Raw genomic sequence first — 14,945 nt, forward strand, 5'->3', positions numbered from 1 at the left:
CTCTGACCCCTCCCCTTCCTCCCCATCCCTTAGCTTTTCGCTTTCTTCTAAAAACTGAGTTGAGCGTGTCTTTTCAAAGGAAAGAACAGAGGGTCCACCGTAGATCATTTGGGTGGCCTAACTGCTTCACCCATAATGTCTCCTCAGTCAAGCATGTCAGACCTGTGACTGGCGGGCCCCATGCCTTGTTTGTGGCCCACCCGCTGTGAGTTTGACATGCACGCTCTGGGCTTGGAAATGGACACAGGAAGGAAAAGGCCACAAAGGGGTGTTGGGTTTTCTCAAGTTGAAATCTTATTAAACAGTGGGGGAATTAAGCTGGGAACTTGGGTCTGAGCGACCTGCGTTTGGGGTCAGGGCTGTGCCGGGGAGCCTGTGACTGGGGTGAGGGGCTCTTGCCTCTGACTTTGGCCTTGAGCAGTTCTCCTTAGCAACCAGCAAGCCTTAATGGCAGTCCCCCTGCCTGCTGACGGTGCTGCTAGAAAAGAATTCTAATGCCTTCTGTGAATGAGTTTGTAAGTCAGTGATTTGGGGAACTGACTGAAATACACATATTTTTAAGCTTCTTTAAAGATTTTCAGACTCACTTATTTTCCTGAGAGATTTTCTCGGGCTCCCGTACCCACTCCCCAGTAAGAGTTAAGCGGTTTTCTTGTTTGCTCTCTAAATCTTCCCGGAGCACAATAGTTCTGGAAATAAGAGAGTCCGTTGGCTGGAAGCACGGGGTGGGCATGGGTTGATGAATTTGACTTCTTTTCTCTCCAAATCAGTAAATATTTACAAACGACCTTATCAAACAACCCGGGTACATTCGGTCACTTGAAAGCAGTTGAAGCAGCGACTGCCCGTCGGCCAGCTGCCAGTCCCGTGGGCCTCGCGGGAGAGGTTTTTTTTTGTGGTTTTTTTTGTTGTTGTTTTTTTTAATAAAACGCCATCTGCAGACCAAAAGCCTCCCCCAGAAAGTGGGCCTCAGCAAGTCTTCCTCAGTCCATGGAAACAGTTTTATAAAATTTGCATTTTAACGTTGGACTCTAAAGACAACCCCGTTAGGCCTGGAGCCGAGCGCTGGGGACAGAGGAACGGGAAGAAAAGTGCGGGCTGGCTTAGGGTCACCGCGGCCCCAGCGCTTCTGGTTCTCGCGGGAGAATTACGGAACTCCACCTCCAGCTTACAGGTCATACTTTTATGAGTTAGTAGGAAAAAGAAGCAGATTACTTTCCTGGGTTTGCAAAGTGGTACCACTGTAACGGGGTTTAAAAAACAACAATAATTCTTGTTTTTCTTGCACTATTTCAAATCTGACATTTAAAATTCATTTTTAGCCGAAACCGGTTTGGCTCAGTGGATAGACGCAGGGGTCCTCAAACTTTTTAAAGTGGGGGCCAGATCACAGTCCCTCAGAGAGCTGGAGGGCCGGACTATATGAACTACTAATTCCTACTGTAACACCTCGGCTGCGCTCACTGCCCAAAAAACCTGGCGGGCCGGATCTGACTCCTCTGCGGGCCGCATGTGGCCCGCGGTCCGTAGTTTGAAGACCCCTGGATAGAGTGTCAGTCTGCGGACTGAAAGGTCCCAGGTTCGATTCCGGTCAAGGGCATGTACATTGGTTGTGGGCACATCCCCAGTGTGCAAGAGGCAGCTGGTCGATGTTTCTCTCTCGTCTTCGTTTCTAGTTCTCTATCTCTCTCCCTTCCTCCTCTCTGTAAAATATCAATAAAATATAGTAAATAAATAAATAAATAAATAAATAAAACTCATTTTTAGAAGGGAATACATGTTCTTCAAAGTTGACACGGAAAAATAGTAAAGGAATCTAAGTGTTTGTGGCCATTAAGATAGGAACATAACAATGTTCTTGCCTCAGCCTCACCTGGTAATAACGTGTTTCTCTTGTCTGCCAGGCTTCACACGAGTTCAAGGAAGTGCAGGTTCTGGTTCCTGTTGTCCGAGCATAACGTTACGTTATTTACGGCTGGCAAACAGTTGACAAATGAGTGAGAGGCTTTCAAAAAAAAAATAGTGACTAATAGTAGCTATCATCTACTTCATGCAAAATAGTATTTTCTGTGCTACTCACTTTTGTATTTTCCTTTTCTTAAATAAGTAACTGTGATACCAGCTACTCACCTACTTCATGCAGAACAATACTTTCTGTACTAACCACCGTCGTCTTTTCATTTTCTCTGCAGAGCATTGGGAAAGGGTCGTTGTGGTGCATAGACCCAGAGTACAGACAAAATCTAATTCAGGCTCTGAAAAAGACACCTTATCACCCGCACCCTCACGTGTTCACCACACCGCCCGCCTCTCCTCAGGCATATCAAAGGTAAGCAGTTCACCTTTACTTTTTCTTCTTGTCTGCAGAAGTTGCCTTATCGTAGCAGAGACCGGTGCTGAGACTAATTTAATAGACTGCGCGCTTTTTAAAATAGGTAAATGAGAAAGAAAGGAAGGAAGTCTTATCAGAGGGACCTCCGCTGGGGTGGTTCTTGCAAACCTTACCGCTCCTGCTGCTTTGGCGGGACGGGTTTTCCGAAGGCTTCGGGGCGGGTGGGAGACCGCCTTCCAGGGTGGAAACGTGAACCAGGAATAGTTGACGGCTCTGACTTCTCAGCGTGCCTTGGTTTGTTGCAATAAAAGTACAGATGAGGTGCGTAAGGGGTCTGACTCCTGTCCTCCGACCCGGAGTGCCGACGCTGGCCACTACAGGACTCTCCCCGCTGTTGTCCTTCTGGTCCCCGTGTGGACGGCTCCTGAGGGACCGTTTTGTTGTGGTTACTTGGTGTTTGGCTCTTCAAAGCCAGGCGCAGAGAACCATGGAGACTTCTGTTCCCCTGCACACGCCCGTTTGGGTTGTGGCAGGGAGGTCCCCGGAGCCCTCTTTACAAAGTAACTATGAGAGAGTTTAGTGGAGCAGAGGATGTGTAGCTTGTTACTTTTCAAACATGTGTTATTCGTGTTAAGATTTTTTTTTTTTTTTTAAGCCAGATAGAACAGAACCAACTTTTAAAATTGATTTTATCTTGCCTAGTGCTTGGCTTTGAAATAGAGCCCTCAATCCTACAAAAAAGAATTAATCTACTTATTTTTATTCTCACCCGAGGATATTTTCCCATTGATATTTAGAGAGAGTGGAAGAGAGAGGGAAAGACAGAGAGAAGCATCGATGTGAGAGCAACACACTGATTGGCTGCCTTCCACATGAGCCCCGACCAGGGCCCGGGCTGGGGAGGATCCTTGACCGGAATCAAACCCGGGACCCTTCAGTCCGCAGGCTGACACTATCCACTGAGCCAAACCAGCTAGGGCAGTGGTCGGCACTCTGCGGCTCTCGAGCCACATGCAGCTCTTTGGCCCCTTGAGTGTGGCTCTTCCACAAAATACCACGGCCTGGGCGAGTCTATTTTGAAGAAGTGGCGTTCGAAGAAGTTGAAGTTGAAAAAATTTGGCTCTCAAAAGGAATTTCAATCGTCGTCCTGTTGATACTTGGCTCTGTGGACCACTGAGTTTGCCGACCACTGAGCTAGGGTAAAAGCCTAATTTTTCACGTCTGGTAATGTTTCTGTTGTGACCACCCAGTGAAGAGCAGTTGTCCTCGGACTGCAGGTGTGTGTCGGTGAGACACGGTGTGACTTATAGGTTTCAGCAGTGTTGTGGTCCCCGGCGCTGCAGCTCCTGCCCCTGGCCTTGTGCTCTGCGGAGAGGAGCAGAGGGATGCTCGGGGAGGGCGTTGATGAAGTTCCTGCACATCCCAGCGGAGAGCACCATCACAGGGGTAGACAATCAGTCTTCGGCGAGAGACGGGGAGGAACAGCTGGGCTCTCCGAGAAGACCGCTGTATGTCTGCCTCTGCTAGGCGATTAGCGTGATGGTAGCCATAGCAACCAGAGCCGTCTCCATAGCAACGCGTAGCCGAGACAGGTGCAGTTGCATCACAAGGCTGTTTGTTGCCTGGCAAAAGGACAGGCCATTAGTACTTAGATATACGCCGTTGCCTTAGAAACAAATAACCTCACATAGCAACTACAGTAGGTTTGAAAGATCGGGCAGGGGGAAGAAATGGTTGTAGCCGCTTTTGTCTATGTTCATAAAAGTCGGCGGAGGCATGCGTGATTGGAAATGACAACTTGAGGTCACAGAGCTGTCGGAGACGAGACGGAATGGGATTTTCCAGAGCAGCCCAGCCAAGCGTTGTGGAGACGTCCAGAAGGACAGAGCCGTCCAGAAGGACAGGGCCATACGCCTGGTTCTCTTCTGGTGGCCGTAGCCCCTCCGGAAACCCGGAAGGGAACGAGGATCAGAGTGGAGAATTGCCGACAGGCAGGGCTGGTCGGGGAGGAGATGACACCAGTGATGGGACTGTTTCCCAGATTCTCTCGCTCCTTTGTCATTCTGCTGACCCCCTACCCTCCAGACCCCGCAGAATACCCCTTCCTGTATCCCCCACCTTGGACCTCGGAAGTGTTTCACGTCCTTCTGCTGCCGGGGGAGGTTAAGAACATTAAGTGTTATTCACTGGGTCACAGCGTCGGTTCGTTTAGACCAGTGTTTTGTTGCCAAGCGTGACCCAAGGGAGACGTGGTAATTATTTAATAATTTGAGGGATTATAGCAGAGCTCTGGGGCTTGCAGGAGGGACGCACACTCAGGTGAGGCTTGCCGCGCTGGCCCGGTCGTAATGACTTCATTAGATTTTTAACGTGGGCATAAAAACGCAGACGAGCCAGAGCCCGGGTAATGAAAACGACTTCCACACAGTTACTCCAGTCCTGTGCTGCCGCCGCCAGTGCCTCGTCCCCAGGTTGACGGAGGAAAGAACAAAGTTCCCATATGGACCCACCTGGGGGCTTGGACTTCACCCCCAGGAAGGTCCCTGGATGTGGTGTGAAGTGCCAGATCAGATGCTAGCCGTCCTCTCCCATGTCTTACCTCTGTAAGAGCAAGTCCCTTTCTCTCCTCTCGGAGAGCGGAGGGTACTGAATACTAGGTGACTGTCTGATATTCATATGGCTTCTAATGGCGTGGTATTCGGCTCCATTCTAAGCCTCGGGCCCCTTGTGGACGTGTCTGAGGGAGGATGGAAGTGGGGCAGAGTGAGTCGTTAAGCAGGGACCAGAAATGCCAACCTGACACACGCCACGGCTGGGTCTCCGGTGTCAGCTCCGTGCAGGCTTGCTGTGCGGGGCACCTGGGGACGCTCAGCTCCCACGGAGCCGGCACTTGGCATGTTGAAGACGGTGATTACGCTAGATGGGTGGTTATTGCTTGTCCTCGCAGGTGCGCCTGGCAGGGAGCGCTCTGAGCTGCGCTGCAGGTGGCCGAACGTTCTGCAGGGAAAAGGGGGATCTGGAAACGCTGCCCCCAGGCTCTGTGCGTGCCCGACGTGCGTGCCCTGACTGCCAGTGTGCTCGTAGGTGTTGGATAGGACGTTGTTGCTGCTTTGGATACCACACTTACGAATTGTTTTTCGTGGGAATGTGGAGTTCCGTGGCATTAGCTCCTCACTACCCTGTTTCCCCGAAAATAAGACAGTGTCTTATGTTAAATTTTTCTCCCAAAGTTGCGCTAGGTCTTATCTTTCCATGCGCTAGGTCTTATTTTCGGAGTATATCTTATTTTCGAGGAAACTCGGTAGTTTGCAGAGGCTGCCATGGCAGAGCAACAGCTGAGGAACAGCAGGAATTCATTTTCTTTCCCTCCTGGAGGCTGGAAGGTCAAGATCAAGGTGTCAGCAGGGTTGACTCCGTCTGAGGGCTGTCACCTGGCTCTCGCCGCACATCTGCTGTTTTGCTGGCATTTCTTGACATTCGTTGGCCCGAAGAAGCATCGCCTGGATGTCACATGGTGCTCTGTGGGTGTGCTCTCGGTGCCCAGATCCCCATCTTTCTATAAGGACGCTGTTCGTATTGAACGAGGGGCCCATTCTACCCCAGACTGACCTCATTTTAGTAATTACATCTCCAATGACTCTGCTTCAAATCAGGTCACATTCTCAGGTGGGGGTGGCCAGAACTTGAACATGGCTTGGAGGAGATGGGACACAATTCAGCCCATAACAGCCATTTTTTTTTTTTTTCAAAGTAAGGCATTTTTTTTGCCGACAAAAAACATGGAGGAGAAGAAAGTAACAAAAGGATGGGTGGGGCGTGTCGGAGGGATACTGGAGCCAACCTGAAATTGGTCCCAATGGCCAGAACCAGGACAAGAAAACAAATAACATAGCGTTGGGTTGTAACCCAGAATCCTCCTATATCATAATAAAAGGCTGATATGCAAAGCGTCCACTCGGGAGTTCGACCGGGAGACCGGGAGTTTGATCGCTCGCTCCGATGTGCGCTGCTGTAGGTAAATGACTGCATGGATGGCTGTAGAGACAAATTTCCCCTACAGAAAAACGTCCGATGAGTTAGGTGGGCCCTCCTCCATTCCAGGAGTTAGAGCTTAGCATTTACAGTACTAGATCAACGCCCTGTGAATGCCGTGTTTCCCCGAAAATAAGACATCCTCCGAAAATAAGACCTAGCACATGGAAAGATAATACATCCCCTGAAAGTAAGACCTAGCGCAACTTTGGGAGAAAAAATTAATATAAGACACTGTCTTATTTTCGGGGAAACAAGGTAGCAGATATTCCATACCGATCGTCATGACAACAGATTGCTTTAAAAAGTTACGTATGTGCATCGTATGTGATACCTCCCTTCTCTGTTTATAGGCACAGATCCAAAATCAGTTTATTGAAAAAGCACTTTAATTATCTCTCGGCACAGGTGGTAGCAGGTTTTACAAATTAATCAAACAGCAGGGCCTGTCGTTTCCAGGATGGTCAGTTTTCAGAGAAGGAAAATGTAATAAAAGCCATCTGATTTGGGAGACGGCCCAGCACCTCAGAAGCCTCTGGTCTGTGTGAGGGGCGGGCCACGATGGGACTCTAGAGGAACACAAGCCCCGATTGAGGGACACCCCCCCCCCCTTTGAACCTTCCGTTTGTTGTTTCAATATCCTCCCCCTAATAATGACAGACCATTTTATAGTTTGTGTAAAGTATAGTGGCCTGACCTGTACGAAGTTCGAGAAATCCAGAAGACTGTTATTTGATCATCTGGACCTAAAAATTTACTTCTTGGATGACTTCAAAGTTTGCCAGATCAAAACATTTCAAGGCCGAAACCGGTTTGGCTCAGTGGATAGAGCGTCGGCCTGCGGACTGGAGGGTCCCGGGTTCGATTCTGGTCAAGGGCATGTGCCTTGGTTGCGGGCACATCCCCAGTGGGGGGTATGCAGGAGGCGGCTGATCCGATGATTCTCTCTCATCGATGTTTCTAACTCTCCCTCTCCCTTCCTCTCTGTAAAAAAAATCAATAAAATATATTAATAAAAAAAAACATTTCAAGAAAGTTTCGGTTGCTCTCACTTTTATTTATTTTCTGGTAAAGAAATTTTGGACATTTAAAGTTATCATTTAGCTCTTTATGCCTCTCTTTGCTCCTTCTGAGCTATTTAATGGCCTCAAAAATAAAGAAAGAAATGAGTAAGTAAGTAAGTAAATAACCACCTCTCCAAAGATTTGGCCTTTCAGATATGCAAAGTGTCCACTCGGGAGTTCGACCGGGAGACTGGGAGTTTGATCGCTCTCTATGATGTATGCTGCTGTAGATAAATGACTGGTTGGAAAGGGCTGATTTTAGTGCTGACTCAGCAAAAGATTCCATTTTATCCCGCTTGCTTTCCTGTTCATGAGCTGTGAGTTTATTCTTTAACATATTAAGCGCCCAGTTAGTCACCAATGACTGACACTATACTTTCTATCCAGAAGACAAAATAGTATTAAAACTCTTCCAATGCCTGTGTAGCAGAGTAATACCACTAAGAAGGTAGCAGTTGTAGAGTGGTCAGTATAAGGTTGAATTCATGACATCATCAGATTCCTCAGCGGGTAACTAAGCTTTGGCCCTAGGAGTGAACTGATAATGGCGATGGGGGGTGGGGGCCGGGTGTTGGGAGGAGGTAGGGAAGGTGGGGTGTGTAGGGAGCTCATCCTTTTACAATTAGACAATTAGAAAGTCCTCAGAATGTTAAGCTTGTTAACCACCCCCCCCCACCCCCCCCCCCCCACTAAAATGCTGAGTTTGCACACAGCATGAAATCTGTTGCTTGGGTAACATGGAGTGATTTTTTTTTTTTTTTTTTACCTTTTAAGACATCTGTCATTTCAGTTCTTCAAAGTGGCGTGCATTTAATAGTTGCCAGAAAAACTGCAAAGCCATGGAAAGTCGGTGTTTACTTGCGTTGAAGGAGTTTGTTAGATTGTTGTGTCACTTCAAGTTTTCATTCAGCCAAGCATAAAGGACTGTGAGGATTTAGGCTAGTTGCTTCATTATTACACTATTTATATTTACTTGTAAGCAACAGATTTGATTGAAACTGTAAGTAGTTTTTTAAAATGTATTTTTAAAACATATTTTATTGATTTCTTACAGAGAGGAAGGGAGAGAGATAGAGTTAGAAACATCGATGAGAGTGAGTCATCGATCAGCTGCCTCTTGCACACCCCCTACTGGGGATATGCCCGCAACCAAGGTACATGCCCTTGACTGGAATCAAACCCGGGACCCTTCAGTCCCCAAGCCGACGCTCTATCCATTGAGCCAAACCGGTTTCAGCTGGAAGTAGTTTTTATAAATGAGTCTCATGTTCATTACACTTACTTGTGTAAGTTTAATTAAAAAGAATGAGGCAGCACTGGCAGGATGCTTGGTGGTTGGAGTGTCATCCTGTAGATCAAACAGTTGCAGGTTCGATTTCCAGTCAGAGCACATAGCTAATTTGCAGGGTTCTATCCTCTGTCAGGAAAGGTATGGGAGGCAACCGATCAATGTTTCTCTCTCTCTCTCTCTCTCTCCCCCTTCCTCTTTTGCAAAAATCAATAAAACATATCCTCAGGTGAGTATTTAAAATTAATTAATTAATTAAAAATGGTGAGGTATTAGGTATTTTGAAGAGTATGCTTGAGCTGCTAGAATAATTTTGCTTCGAATAATTTTTTAAAAAAGTATATTTTATTGATTTTTACCCAGAGAGGAATTGAGAGGGATAGAGAGTTAGAAACGTCGATGAGAGAGATACATTGACCAGCTGCCTCTTGCACACCCCCTTCTGGGGATGTGCCCGAAACCAAGGTACGTGCCCTTGACCGGAATCGAACCTGGGACCTTTCAGTCCGCAGGCCGACACTCTATCCACTGAGCCAAACCGGTTTCGGCCAAATAATTTTTTAAAGAATGTTAACTTTAAAAAAAAAAATCATATGAAGCTGCATTACACTCAATATGGAGAGGGAAGCGCTAAATTAATGTGGTAAAATGGATGTGGGATTGAATGCCAAGATTTTCTAAAGTACTTGCAAATATAAACTTAATTTTGTTAAAAAAAAAAGGGGGGGGGGCGGGGAGACAGATAATGGAAAAGACTTAAAATTGTTAGAGGGCTGTCACTCCTATAACAAACCAAGCTCATTCACAGTGTGAGCTTTAAAAACCCATTAGCTGGCTATAATTTGATTTGCATTTTAAATTATACTAGAGGCCCGATGCATGAAGATTCTTGCAATAGGCCTTCCTTCCCCTAGCTGTGGTCACTGGCTTCCCTTCAGCACCTGCACCTGGGCTACTGACACCAGCTTCCTCCTGCGCCCAGGACTCAAGCTGGCTTCCCTCTGGCCCCGGCTTTGTCAGGAAGGACGTCCAGAATGACGTCTGGTCTAATTAGCATCATATCACCCCACCCCACCCCTTTTTTTTTTTTTTTACTAGAGATTAAGTGGAAAACTGTCCCTGCTATCTTGGAGCACTCATGTACTAGGCATATCATAGGAATACTGTGCCCAGTCATCCAAGTTTATTCTGTTTCATACTCACTTTGGAAGCTGACTGTTTAAACAGCCAGGCTGATTTTATCTATTTTGCTCAGGTGCTGAGTAAAGCCCATGGCCCAGAGAGCCACGCGGAGTGACCTTCTCATCCTCTGACCTGCAGGGGCTCCCGCCTTGTACTCACATAGCGGAAGGGTTAGGTTCTCCTCAGATTTACTACCTGTGAGTTTCTGTCGCTGGCTTCCAAGATGATGGACAACAAAGAGGGCCTGTGTCCCCGGTTTTCCTGGTTAGAAAGTTGAAGTGTCGATGGATCAGTGGGAGTCTGGGGTCTTGGCCAATTTGTCTCCTGTTTAGTAGTTGGTTCTCCAAATAGCCAGCAAAGGACCTGGCAGATTCCTGCTCAGAGCCTCTTAGGTATTGTGAGAGGCAGGAAGTGTCTGCTGGGTGGGGCTGACCTGCATTCTTCCCAGAGGTGGGAGGGGGTTGATCTCCATGTTAGGAGTGCGAAAGAACTGTCAAAAACGCACCAGATCCACGATGGGCAGCGAACACAGCAGGGCAGTGTGTTGTTTTGCGGTGGTGTGAAAGAGGCCAATTTTTCACCTCAGCAGAACACAAAAACCTATCACTGCCGTGTCCGAGCTTCTCGTTACACTAAATGGGTCTGGATTTATAGCTTGGGCGGGAGGGGCTGTAAGAAATCGAGGTGTAATATAATTAGATTGGACGGTGGAATCCATCCTTCATAGAAGATTTGAGGGAGAAAGAATGGGGGAAGGATTAGTTTACTCAGCAGTGAACACGATTGGTCAAAAGGCAGTCTTTGGTAATGTTAATAAATGATGTGTATTTGAACAAGTTGATAGAGTGACCAGTAATTTCCACCTCAGTGAGGATCAGACCTCACCGGAAAGCTTCTGTCCAGATGGGAGGAGCACTTTGAGATAATGAAGGAAGCCATCAGCTGGCGAGGGGGTTGGTGTGTTATCACCAAGGAACTGGGGATGTGTAACTTGGAGAACAACAGGTCAGCATGCCAGCCATCAGTGAGGAGGGGTTTCGGTCTAATGGGTAGACATTATTGAAAGAAAGATTGGGTCTTTTTTTTTTTTTATATAACATTTTTTAAAGTTGATTTTAGAGAGAGAGGAAGGGAGCGGAATAGAGGGAAACATTGATGAGAGAGAAACATCAATCAGCTGCGTTCTGCAGGCCCCCTACTTGGGGATGGAGCCCAAAACCAGGACTGTGCCCTGACCAGGATCCGAACCCTTGGCCTCTTGGTTCATGCTCAACCACTGAGCCACACCGGCTGAGTCTTCAAGAAAGATCTCTCCAGGAGAATGGCATCAAGAACTGTGCCAGGCACCTAACAGGGGGAGCTGGGTACCCATGGGGATGCTGGTCAAAGCTGGACAACCAGCTGCCAAGATCCTTCAAAGAGATTTCATTTTTTTTTTTCGGGGAGAATTTCACGTAATCCCTTCCCAAATCTGGAGTGTTTTAAGTCTGTTGAGTTGCAAGGGCAGGAGAAGGATGGGCTGTGGCTCCCTGCACAGTGTTTGTCATTCTCTCAGCACACACCGTGGAGGCTGGAGACAAACATTGAGGAAAATATGCGTGGTTTTGTTACTCAGAAATGAAAGGTCGGATTCGTCTCCTGAAATTGAAAAGTCCAGATTTCAAGACCGAGATGGGGCTGATTTAGTTACTCCCTGCTCGGTGCCATCCAGCTTTTCGATTCATGCCCTGCAATTACCTCCCTTGTTTTAGTGACACTTCTTTGCATTTCCTCCGAGGGAGTAAAATTATCGCCGCGGTGGCTTGCCAGGCAGAAGATCATTTCCAAAAGCTGTCCGTCAAACGCGCTGGACCTTCCCCCTATTGTTTACCCACTGAATTAGCGAGAGCGAGCCCCCGCCTTTGTGTAGATCTCCGTGGGACAGCCAAGCTGGTGTCCTTGCCCTGTGCAGTCACATGTTTCTGGCCAGAGTCTTTGATCACATTCTTAACCTTTTGTTGCTGTTTTTTTGCATGAGGTCCGTGTGGCATTGTTTGTGTAAACCGTCTTTAAGATCCTGCCCTATAGGTGAAACTTGCAGCAGAAAGCGTGTGAGAATCTTCAAATTCCACATTAATTGCCAACTTGTGATTCTTAAGTCATCCGGAGAAAACATCCATAAGCCATCGAGACACGTTTTTTTAATCTTTATTTTTTTTAGTTTGAGTTGCTTAATCACAATAGAGTCCAAGTTGAGACATGTTCACTGTGTGTTTATCTGCTTTTAAATGGAAAAGTTTCGGTCAAAGTCTGTTTACTAGCTTGCTTAATCCACCCATATCTCTAACAGACTTAGTACCCCTCACCCAACTCACTCACTCACGCTCGCGCTCTCTCTCTCTCTCTCTCTCTCTCTCTCTCTCTCTCTCTCCCCCCCCCCCCCATCTGGTTTGGCAAAAATAAAAGTGAATGGGGAAAAAACACATTCAGAGGAAAAGACTGAAAGAACTTTTGCAGCTTTTTCTATCCCCTTTTCCCTCTCTTCCTCTTCCTCCTCCTCTTCCTCCACCACCACCACCACCACCACCACCCCAACCTCCTCTTCTCTCCCTCTTCCCTCTGCAACTGGGGCTTGTGAATGAAATAATTTATTTTTAAACAATAAGAGCAAAGTTTCTTAGGGTTCTTCTGAGTTAGGAATGAGCACACCCCCTTTTTGCTTATGGAGACATTGAGGCACATAGAGTATCCCCCTTACCTCTTCCAACTTTCCTGCCCAGGCGCCCCCTGGAGGTGGGTGTTCTGGCCCCGTGGTGAGTTTCTCAGCCCCCCCACCCCTGTCCAGCCGTAGTCCACCTGCACTCGCTGTGGAGTGGACCCCGCTGAGCAGAAGGATACACACAGCAGCTGTGACGTCCTCGGGAGGAAGGGGCGAGTCTGGGGAAGCAGTGAGGACGCAGAAAAATACTCAAGATGTGAAGCTCCAAGCTCTCAGAGTGTGGCCCTGGCTTCCCCAGCTCTCCCGGCCTCCCTGGCTATCGGGTCCGCCTTCTGTGATCTAACGTCGCACTGGGGCTCTATCCTGCACCGTCTCCCAGGGACTTGGTTGACTTTGTATAGATGGGTTTGCATGATAAGGTATTTTTTAATGCTTTATGCTATGTGGTTCCGATAAGATTTAAGATCGGTGAAAGCCAGGACTGAGGTCTCCATCCCTGTGCTTAAACCAGAGGCCGCCAGTCAGTGGTCCAAGGGTCACTGGTGGTCTGTGAGGTCCGAAAGGTTGGCGACCATGGCTTTCAACAGAACCTGCATACAGCCGAAACCGGTTTGGCTCAATGGATAGAGCATCGGCTTGGGGACTGAAAGGTCCCGGGTTCGATTCCTGTCAAGGGCATGTACCTTGGTTGTGGACATATCCCCAGTAGGGGGTGTGCAGGAGGCAGCTGATCGATGGCTCTCTCTCATCGATGTTTCTAGCTCTCTATCTCTCTCCCTTCCTCTCTGTACAATATCAATAAAATATATTTAAAAAAAAAAAAAAAGAACCTGCATACAGGTGAGATTTACTGACGATTCCTCTTAGAAAGCACAGCACAGGTTAAGAAAAGAGTGCAAAAAAAATTTCCTTCTACTCGCTCAGGAATGCCAGAGTAATGGGCTATATCCCCTCCTCCCTTCGCTGTCCAGAGACAAGGGCCGGTGGAGGGGAGGGGGACCCTCTGCGCTCTGAAGGCACCTGAGCGCTTTTGCAGTGTCGGTGCTTCTGGCCTTGCGGCCCCTCCCCCACCCACCCGCCAAGGCCCCGTGGCACCTCTGGGCATCACACATTTGTACGGGGTCATCCCTGAAGCCCCAGAGACCCATCACGCTCCTCTGGGCGGGAAAGTTATAAATCCCAGGCGGTTGATTCCAAGGCGCCAGATCCTGTCCGAGGACTAAACATCCTGCAGCTGCCACAGGAAATGCAAATGTGCCTAAGGTGGCTCTGTCTCACTTGCTCTTCCTTCGAAAAGTAGCCTCCTCTCAGCAAAGAAGCCTCCTCTGCCCCCTCCCTGCACCGCGGAGCACTGGAAGGTAAGGCCGCTCTGCCTGCCCTGCTGGCGATGGGGAAAGTTCTCACCGCGGGCCGGCCACACAGCCGATGTGCTCCTTCTCCAGCAGATACATGATCCGGGTTTAAACCTCTTGGCAGTCACTCATCACGCCCCCCCCCCCCTTCTTTCCTTTGAGGAGAACAAAGGCCATCTCCTCCCTGCTCTGCATCTTGCTGCTTTCTCGCTCTCCCTGTTCCAGATCCCACCATCTCCCTTTCATCGCCCAACATTTCCCTTCCCCACCTGCTAGAAGGAGATCTCGATTCTTTGTATGTTAAAGTCTGTGCGCAGAGCTCACAGGCAGGTGGTGCCCAGGCCCCGGGCTCTGCGGAAAGGATGCTGGTGATAATGGCGTGGCCCAGCCAGCTGAGGACCCTTTGCTCAGCAGCCCCCCCCCCCCCCCCTCCAGCTCTGGAAGGGGCTGTGCTTGAGAAAGGAAGGATGGGACACAGGGTGACTCCGGTAGGATTTTATTCTGATTAAAGTCCTTTGAAGTTCTCTCTATCTCTCTCCCCCCTCCCCCGACACCACTTCCTCCCCACCCTCACCTCTCAGATGTGGCACATTCTGTCATCGGAATGGTTGAAGTCACAGTTACAGGAAAACCAAACTGTATTTCTGTGAAATAACTCTTTGATGCAGAGTCAAACAAAAAATCCATTTTTACCCAATATTCTAGACTTCTAAGAAATAAACTACGCGTGTAAGCTCTTTAGCCCTGTAGGGTCGTAAAGAACTGTACATTTAGTTTCCCCTGCTTTGGACCCTAAAGCATACTGATGATGGGGTGGGAGGCAAGAAAGCCAAGCATTCATTCATTCATTCATTCATTTATTTATTTATTTATTTATTTATTTATTTATTTATGTTTAAAACAAGGATTGTTTTTATTTTATTATTTTTAAAGTGTATTTTATTGATTTTTTTTACAGAGAGGAAGAGAGAGGGATAGAGAGTCAGAAACATCAATG

At 47.9% G+C, this 14,945-nt stretch overlaps 1 protein-coding gene across 5 annotated transcripts in view; it reads left to right on the forward strand.

The window, feature by feature from the left end:
* FOXN3 (forkhead box N3) overlaps positions 1-14,945 on the forward strand; it is a 350,430-nt gene that overhangs the window by 195,150 nt on the left and 140,335 nt on the right. For all 5 annotated transcript variants that reach the window (XM_084884253.1, XM_084884256.1, XM_084884257.1 and 2 more), the window contains one exon: positions 2,193-2,329. In XM_084884253.1, the coding sequence (XP_084740379.1) occupies positions 2,193-2,329 (137 nt within the window). The remainder of the gene's footprint in view (positions 1-2,192; positions 2,330-14,945) is intronic.

The sequence above is a fragment of the Pipistrellus hanaki genome (genome assembly GCF_964339955.1).
Source record: "Pipistrellus hanaki genome assembly, chromosome: 1".
Taxonomy (NCBI): Eukaryota; Metazoa; Chordata; class Mammalia; order Chiroptera; family Vespertilionidae; genus Pipistrellus; species Pipistrellus hanaki.